The following is an 8,924-nucleotide window of genomic DNA, read 5'->3' as shown; positions in this document are numbered from 1 at the left end:
TACAAGTTTTCTGTTGGTTTTGTTTAATAATGTGGAACAATGAGACAGAGAAGTCAGACTTTGAGTGATTTTAATACCTGAAGAGATACATAAATGTCACACCTGTGGAGGCAAAATGAACAAACCCCATTTTCCTACTTTAATATATACTGTTCCTGCCTCTGGAACAAGGACCTGCCTGCAGGATCCCATTTTGCAACTTGAAGCTGGTGGCAGGAAGGGATCACAAGCTGGCACAACACAGAGTTGAAAACTACCCTGCCCACACAAATCCATGCCCAGTACTTCTTCTCTCCACCCTCAATCAAGTGAAAACACACTTGAAAATTCCATAAGCACATCACGTAGAACTGAAACACACTCAAATGAATTTGAAAAGGCCAATTTCTGAATGATTTATATGTATGAATATCAGCAGCCTGGTTGGTTCACAAATAAATTGTTTTTAAATAGAAAAAAAGAAGAATCTGTCTAGACTAAAAAAGGTTGATTATAAAATGGCACAGGAGCCTGTGTCATTATGCTGAGACATCTTCCTCCTACTGAAACACTTAACACAAGATCACAAAAATTAAAGATCTGTATTTTAAAAGATGCATCCTGGTCCCAGAAGCAGCAGATGCTCCGTCACACAGCCAGGATGCCACACAGAAAAAGTCTTAATGAAAAATAGCAAATATGGGCTGAAACTGCATAAAAACTGGCTAAGCCAGGCAACTGATTGTCTTAAAAAAAAACCCAAAAACCTAAACAGACTAGAGAAGTTTAGGAGCACAAGTTAAAAAATTAACCCTAGATGTTTTATCTCCTAAAATAACTTAGCCATAAGAGTCACTGAATTTATTTATAAATGTAGGTCATCTCTGGGACTGCAGAGAACAATCATTACTGTATTTTCAGAGAGGATCAGAGACAACACATTCAGTAGCTGAATCTGTATTTCACCCTACATACTGTAATTCCTTCCTAATTAGGTGTCAGTGCAAACCATTGTCTCTTTTGGTGTCCTCTCACAGACAGCAGCAGTGCTGGCATCTGCTCAGTCCTCTGTGTTCTTCCCCATGTTATCCTCTGTGTAGTTAGCAAAACTACTGGGATATAGTCCCACACGTGTATTTGTGCCTCATGTCAAATTAAAAACACAAACTTGGCATTTCTGAGAAAAGCAAAGATTAATCTTCACCTCAGGAGATGACCAGCTGTGAAGGAATTTTAGCATAAAGAGCACATTTCACTTGCACTTAAACACTAGGTGAGCTGGAGGCTGTTGTACCAGTACAGATCAGCTTTTAATTGTTGCACAATGAACCTCCTCAAATCCAGTCATGACAGTGAGATACTGTTTCAGCACTGGGTACATCACAGTGTACAGTATAAAGAAAAGGGTAACATCTTTAAGACCACAACCAGACTTCCTATTTGTCACTATTTCAAGTCAGGTGGATTTGCTACACTTGGGGGACTAGTCCCTAAAATTAAAGTGCTTTTCAGAGCATTGGCATCCAAAGTCTTGAACATGAGAGACAACTACAAGTAAAACCTGTTGTCGCTATACAGAACATATAGCAGCAGTACAGACATCAACACATGTACTCATTAAGTGTCTGATGTTTGATACTATCTTGAGCATCACCCAGTTTAACAGTGCATGGTGCCCCCTACCTCCAGGGTACAATCAAAGGCTTTTGATTCACTCAATATTGTTGGAGGTGGCTCTGGACGCCTTGTCTGCATGATCTTCTGTTTGGGGTTTTTGATTTCATCCTCCTCTTCTGTCTCACTTTCACAGACATGGACAACTACACTGGGAGTTGATTCTGTTCCTGCATGAAGCTCGTACTTTTCCCCTGAGGAGCAACAAGCAAAAGTCATGCTAAGAACATCCCCAAGGAACAGCATTCATAGAATCATAGACTCAGCACTAAGCCACTTTATCCCCAAAACTCCTTAACAGCTGCAGTAACACAATCAAATATTCATTTATTCCCATCTCATCTTCAATTTGCTCAACTTCCACACTTCACCAGACCTGGCAGATATTTTAAAATAGTCCCTGTATCAGTTCTGCTGTACTCTGAATACAACCAATCTTTTAATTGATAATTTAAAGGAAGGGAGTGAAGTAAAAAATTACCATGGAACACTGAAGACAGGCAGCATGTAAATTTTTAAGTGGCATCATGTATACTGTACATTTGTATGACATTTGTGAATGAAAAGCTACAAAAGCATTTGGAAAGATGAAGCATCCCAACTCCCTGCCTGTCACAGAGAGTGAGCAGCACATTCCTTAGGAAGGAAGCTCATCAAAAAGTTGGATGATTAAACACAAAACATACATGTCAGCATCCTTAATAACTGGAGCTGTTCACCTGCAAGAGACTGAACATTTAATTCCTCTTCTTGCTTGTTAATTAAAACAGAGACTATGAAAAACTTAAATTAATGGATGTGATGGAGCTAGTACCACATAATTGAGTTCTGTGCTGTACTTTCAGTCAACTAGCAAATTAAGTAAGAAAACTTATAGACTCAAGTTTCTTCTCACAGAAAGCTAAGTAGGTAAATCCCCTTGATAACTATTTTTGAAGTAACACAACCAAAAGCAGGTAAATATTCCTACCTGGTCCCAACTTGGAGACAGCACAAAGCAAGTCATAGTTTATCAGAGGAGTTGCATCTTCACTCTGTTTCCATCCAACTGGTGGTGATGCAGGTGGTGATATCAGGAACTGTTTAACAGGTTGTGGAGGAAGGAGGTAGGACTTGTCACCTATTTCACCGGATACCTGTACCTGAAGACCAAACCAGAAGATAGAGAATGAGATGACAAATATTCTCTTTTTATTTAATATATTCCCCAATAATCCATGCCCATTTTCTGCATTAGTGATGCTGAATTCAGCCTGGCTTTAAAAACAAAGTGATAGATCTTAGGTCACTCCTTGCTATGGCAACTTGGAGAAATGTTGCAAGTTAGAAACTGGCCTGTGGAAGTGCTGACAATGTGACTGTCTGAGACACCTGGAAGCTGCTAATCCATCACAAGGAACATGCCTACAAAACACCCATTACAGAGAGATCTTTAGACCCACCATTTATTTTCTTTCAACACGTTTCTGTACAGACAAAGGTGGTTTGTGTCCCTACACAGTGACTGTTCCACACCAGTTACAACTCTGTAAGCTCCAACTGGAAAGCAATCTGTCCCCTAAGGCATGAACTTCCCAATGAGTGAAACAAGACATCTTGGTGTAGAACAATGAGGCTGAAGGTAACTTCAGATATTTATCACCAATGAAACAGGCAAATGTGGAACAAATAAACAGGGACACATGTACAACAACATACAGGAAAGCTGGGGAGGGACTTTTTACAAGGGCTTGTAGTGAGAGGACAAAGGCTGATGGTTTTAAGCTGAAAGAGGGGAGATTTAGATTGGACATGAGAAGGAAATTCTTCAGTGTGAGGGTGGTGAGACCCTGGCCCAGGTTCCCAGGGAAGCTGTGGCTGCCCCATCCCTGGAAGGTTGGATGGGGCTCTGAGCAACCCAGTCTAGTGGGAGGTGTCTCTGCCCATGCAGGGGGATCCAGATGATCTTCAAGGTCCCTTCCAACCCAAACCAGTCTGTGATTCTATGATCTTAGTGCTCCCTAGTACCTGTGCAAAGTACAGCTTCAGCTTCTTTCCACTGAAGTCGGTTTCATGCAGCTCTATCCGTGCTCTTGCTGCCGCCTCTGGATTGCTGAAGTTTATCCTGACTCTTCTAAAGCTTTTAAACAACTGGAACGTAACTTGATTATCATAGACTGTGAAAAGTGCTTCAAATCTTTCCTAGAGATGAAGTACAAAGATTGTTCAAACCCAAAATGAACATTTTCACTCAATTAAAACACATTTTCCTTTCACTCTCCCAAATCACTTCCATTTCCTTAACCACCTTCTAAACCTGCACATTCCAAACCTCCCTCAGTTATCTCACCTTGCAAATCTGTGCCCAGTGCTGCAGCACTGCTTTGTCTCACTATTTACATCTGAATTCCAAGAGTGTTCTGATGTGCCTACAGAAAACTGCCACCCAGCGACAGTTACTCAAAGTGCAGATGTAAACAAACCCTGGTACCTGCACATGACTCTCACCCAACATCTCCAAAATTACTCAAATCAGATAATTTTTGCAGTAGCTAAAGCATTGAGTGCTTAAAGAAAATTCAGTTTATTGCAAGGTCTTTATAAGCCAATTTCCAGGTGTCCAAGTCAGAACACACACCCTGTAAAGTTACAATGCTCTTTTAACAGAACTCTTGCCTTGAAATAAAACATTTACATTTGCTTTCAGATTTTATCTAAATCTTGGATAAAGAGAAAAAAAATAATCAAAAGAGCTTTTCAAGGGACAAGCACTGTATATTCATATTTCAAATGCCAGAGAAGTGCAGCACTACCTGCTCTTTGGTAACTCTGATCAGAGTTCAGCAGTTAAATACTTTGTTTTTTCCCCTCCAATTATAATAAGCAGTAGCACTGAAAAACCAGACAAAAATGTTCACTAGCTATAGCTGCACTTCATTACTATACCCCAAATATGCCCCTCTCTACCTTACCTTTTCCTCCTGTACCTCAAACACAGCTTCATGAACACTGCAAGCAAAGAGTGAGGTAGGCAAGTCACTGAAATCCATCATCTCTTCCAAATCATCTTCATTTTCTCCAAAAATCATCTGTTCTTCCTCCTCTTGGTCACTGCTGTAGGGGTCAGACTGGCTGTCACTCCAGGACTTCATGGTATCTCTGAGCATCCTTCACCCAAAACAACTCCTTATGCTCCAGTTTCTAGTAGGGGTCTGCCTTCCAAAAAGCAAAACCAAAACGGAATGTCAAGATACATCTTGCCTTGTTCTAGTTTGTAAAATTATTTGCCTTAAAGAACAGAAATCAACATGAACTTGTCCTCTCATCCACAGCACGGGAGAACTGTAGCCCATGGGATAAAGATTCTGCTATTTAATCTATGAAAAGGAAGATAAAGTCAAGTAAGTAAATTTCTCTTCCCTTTACTCTGGCATAAAGAAAGAACTAAAATACTGTTCTAGAAGCTTTTCCCCATTATACTCCTCTCCATTAACAACAACTTCTTATTTAATAACTTAAAAGCACTTCCCAAATAACCAGAGTAATCTTCTGATATTTGAAGAAATATCTTTCTTTCATCAATGGGAACACACGTACACAGCAAAGTGAAATCATCTGTCCAAAGCCTCTCCAAACCAGTGGCAGATACAGGAACAAAACCCAAGATGTCCTTTTTTTGAGGACATTTCCTTCTCCTAATCACTGGAGAATGCCTTTCCCCTAGGGAAGAGGGTACCTACAGCCTTGAGTCAACAGGTCAAGGGAGAAAAATAGAGCAAAAGAGCAAGAGACTTAGTAAAAGATTTCAGGTAACAAACTAGTTTTCACACAATAGAAAATATTTTAACAGAGCATACCTTTTGCTACCTATTGCTGCAAAAGTCATGAGGAGGCCATCACACTACTGTGTATTTTCATGTAAATGACAGGAAAAAATAAACTAGTAGCTAATGTTGGAGGTGGTGTTAACTTGTAACACAAATAAAAAAGGTAAGTAAATATGTTTCATTGGCAATTACCTCATTTGAATATTTGCTTTAACTGGCTTATTCTTTTGAAGCAGTCACTGAGAAATGCCATCAACTGAAACCAATATGCATTTAAAAAATCCATAATAAATCCATGCTCATTTATGAGAAAGGATTTAAGACAAGTTTTCTCATTAACAACACTCAAACACTCTCAACACTTTGTACCTAAGGAAAAAACAGCATGTGAAAATGAGGGGAAAAAAAAATAAATTTAAAGCCTATTTGGAGTTTTTCCCAACTGACTAGAGACAAACACCCCCCCCAAGGTGTGATGTTAAGTGAGTTAAATCAGTGTAACCTTGGCTTGGACATAAAAACTGTCTGAAGCAACATCTGCACCTGCACACACAGCTGCCCCAGTTCCATCTCACACCTTTAGCCACGTAACAGGCACAGACCAGGCTACATTTTCCCAGCACAGCAAGGTTCAGAATTTTCACAGGGAATGCTTCTCAGCATGACAGAAAGAAGGATGTAAATGGAAAAAAACCCAACCATGTAGCTGGTGGAAACCTCATTTCTTATGCTTGCTGATTTAGGCAAAAAGGAAAGAGAAAAGGAAAATAAAATATGCCAACACAGTAAAAACAAAAGGCACCATCTGCTCCAAGAGAGTTGGGCTAATCAATTCACCATGAGCAGGACACAGACACCTCCAACCAAGCCAAGCCACGTGCAGACAGAACTGAGAGGGACCTGTGAGCCTTGTCCTGGTTTTGGTCCTACCTCCCCATGCAGCCCTGTCAGAGGAGCAGGGATCATAACAACAAAGCATGTAAACCACACCTGGCTGCTCCAAAAACCTGGTGTTCTCACAAATCAACAAAGGAGGAGACTTGAAAATACGGCAAGAGAGCAAAACTGGCACAGAAAAGGGAGAGTTTGGAAATGGTGGCAATTAAGATTTAAATTCATGGTGAATAAGACAGAAGGTAACCCAGAAATCAATATAAAGTTTTATAAACTTGGCTGCATTATGAAGAGCTGTAAGAAGCTGAGGATGTCTGAGCCTCAAACACTACAAAATGAAGTCAACAAAGCAGACTGGAGGGAGGCACAAGGAGGTTCTAAAACTCTAAAACTCTTATTTTGTATTTTGAAAAAAACCTAGACATCCCTGTTATTTCCATGCCTGTTGGGTGTAACAGAATGGAGCAATTTCATAAATGAAGATGTGACAACAAAGATGGAGCAGTAAAAGGCAAGAAGGATAAACACGTAAAAAAACTGAATTAAGGAAAAGCCTTTCACAAATCAACTTAGGAATTGGAGAGGGATCAATAACAAACAAGTGAAATGTTTGCAAACAAATGCCAAAAGCTCAGATACCACAGAATTCCACACTCATTGTAAGACAGGGTGAGAAGAAAAAAGAAATAAATTTTTTAAAAAACAACAAAAAAGCCACAAGATCTAGGCTCTTTTATGATGTAATTTATGTAACATTAAACAATTTGAGTACCCTATGAAGTAGACCCAGTGATGGCTGCAGGGTGACTGTGATTTTCATCATGCATGAACTGGTCACCAGACGTAAGCAAAACTCTCTCATGAGCATTTTGCAATTAAAGAAATTAAACTTGCAGTTCCTACATCTGTCACCTTCTGTGTCCTGACTCATATCATCCAGTTCTGTGTGAAACAGGCAGTCAGCAACTACCACTGTCTACCTGCACGTTCTAACCTTCAAAATGCATGAAGTACCAGGGCAGGATTTTTCAGAGAGAGAGCTGAGACGACATCCCTGCTGCTCCTGCACTCCAGGCCTCTCTTCACCACTAAAGATCTTCCCAGTAAACCTTTTACAGTGTAACCACCCTTGCTATGAAGAAAACACTGCTTTTTTTGCTCAACAGCCCCTCGTGGTTGTGTGAAACACATCACATTCTGCACAGGCAGGCAATACTGCTCTTCAGATTGGTAAGGAAGTTGAAGAATCCTGCTGGAAAACACACCAGCCTGTCCACTGCACCCAGCCCTGCACCCAGCAAACTGTCTCACTGCCTTCCAGCTCCATTAGATGTGAATTCATCATGTGTAACATTTAAATACAGCAACAAAACGTTCCACTGTGACAAATCTGCTCTGTCAAAAGGCAGCAGGTCTCAAATGATGCGTGTAAATGATATTAAAGAGCTGGGGCAGTTTAAACATCCCCATGAAGTAGAGAACATTTTTTTTTTCCTCAACAAGTAAAATAATGAAACTACTACAAATCAATTATTTTCCTTTAGAGAACAAGAGTAGAAACTTGTATATTATCAAGCTGCAGAAGACAATGCAGTTATTCCCTTGAATTCCTGCAAACAGTCTGCAGGGGAAGTGATTTAATAGAAGGAATCTTTGCCAAAGTTAAGGAAATATTTCTGCAACAAGATCAACAGTTTGTATAATTCATAGGATGGCATTTATTGCGAGTATAAAAACCAACTCTGTAAAGCTGCTGCAGAGAGCACTGACCTCTTAAATTATTCTTTCTTTTTAAAAAGAATGCATCACAGCTGATTTTTTTTAACCATAAACCCACAGTCTGATATCAATAAAAAAATATATAAATGCTAAGTTGTTTGTTACCATCAGCAAAAAGCTTCAGTAATGAACTGCAATAAACAGATTCAAAATTATAAGCAAATTCACTGTGCAGACAACTGACAATACTCATCAGCAAGCTATTTGATCTCTCCATCCCTCTTAGATTTTAGATTAAAAGGACTAAAAGGATCCCAAGAACTAAAGCCACTTGGATAAGTCCCTTGTTCTTCTGAGAATTAATACCTGCTTAAACACCAGGTGACAGGTACCTCGGGAACACTTAAAAGCAAACTCTTCAACTTCATACAAGGTTTGAGATCTTCCGAAATGTAAGAAACCGCGGAGACGCAGCTTTAGTTTCAGTTCTTCATCAGAGCATCGGTACAGACCGAGCTGCTGCTTTCACCTCTGCACCGTCCGGACCCGCTCACTTCGGTTATCACCCCCTGCGGCTTCAGGGAGCGATAATCACATCGCCTCCCCAAAATCCTGAACGCCAGGGCTAGGAACAGCCTGGCAATTTGTACACAGAGTCAAATCTGCTCTGAAGAGTTGAGAACCCGGGGCTGAGGGCTGCAAACCCGCCCAGGACCGGTGCCCCCGGGGAGCAGCCCCGGGCGGGTCCACGGACACCCGAGTCCAGGGTGACCCGGGCACGCGAGGAGCGGGAGGGGGAGGCGGAAAAACGGGTTGAAAATGGAAAAAAAAAAACAACCCCAAACCCGCTGT

General features: G+C 40.6%; 1 protein-coding gene across 1 annotated transcript; it reads right to left on the bottom strand.

Moving 5' to 3' along the window:
* Positions 1–1,367: 1,367 nt before the first annotated feature.
* RCAN3 (RCAN family member 3) lies at positions 1,368–4,799 on the bottom strand. Its single transcript, XM_010000595.1, has 4 exons — positions 4,605–4,799; positions 3,661–3,834; positions 2,624–2,795; positions 1,368–1,847 (listed from the first exon to the last, which is right to left on the bottom strand). The coding sequence occupies exons 1-4, from the start codon at positions 4,797–4,799 to the stop codon at positions 1,639–1,641; spliced, it is 750 nt and encodes a 249-aa protein (XP_009998897.1). The 3' UTR covers positions 1,368–1,638.
* Positions 4,800–8,924: the final 4,125 nt, after the last annotated feature.

Source organism: Chaetura pelagica, unplaced genomic scaffold (genome assembly GCF_000747805.2).
Source record: "Chaetura pelagica isolate M959 unplaced genomic scaffold, ChaPel_1.0 scaffold676, whole genome shotgun sequence".
NCBI classification, from domain to species: domain Eukaryota; kingdom Metazoa; phylum Chordata; class Aves; order Apodiformes; family Apodidae; genus Chaetura; species Chaetura pelagica.
This window is presented reverse-complemented; position numbering and strand designations above follow the sequence as displayed.

What these genes read in the sequence shown, in the direction of transcription:
- RCAN3 (XM_010000595.1), bottom strand. Translation starts at nt 4,799, where the DNA reads ATGCTCAGAGATACCATGAAGTCCTGGAGTGACAGCCAGTCTGACCCC. An exon ending in TTGAGGTACAGGAGGAAAAG is followed by an intron (nt 3,835 to 4,604) that starts GTAAGGTAGAGA and finishes CTTCATCTCTAG; the next exon opens with GAAAGATTTGAAGCACTTTT. An exon ending in TGTCTCCAAGTTGGGACCAG is followed by an intron (nt 1,848 to 2,623) that starts GTAGGAATATTT and finishes GTTGCTCCTCAG; the next exon opens with GGGAAAAGTACGAGCTTCAT.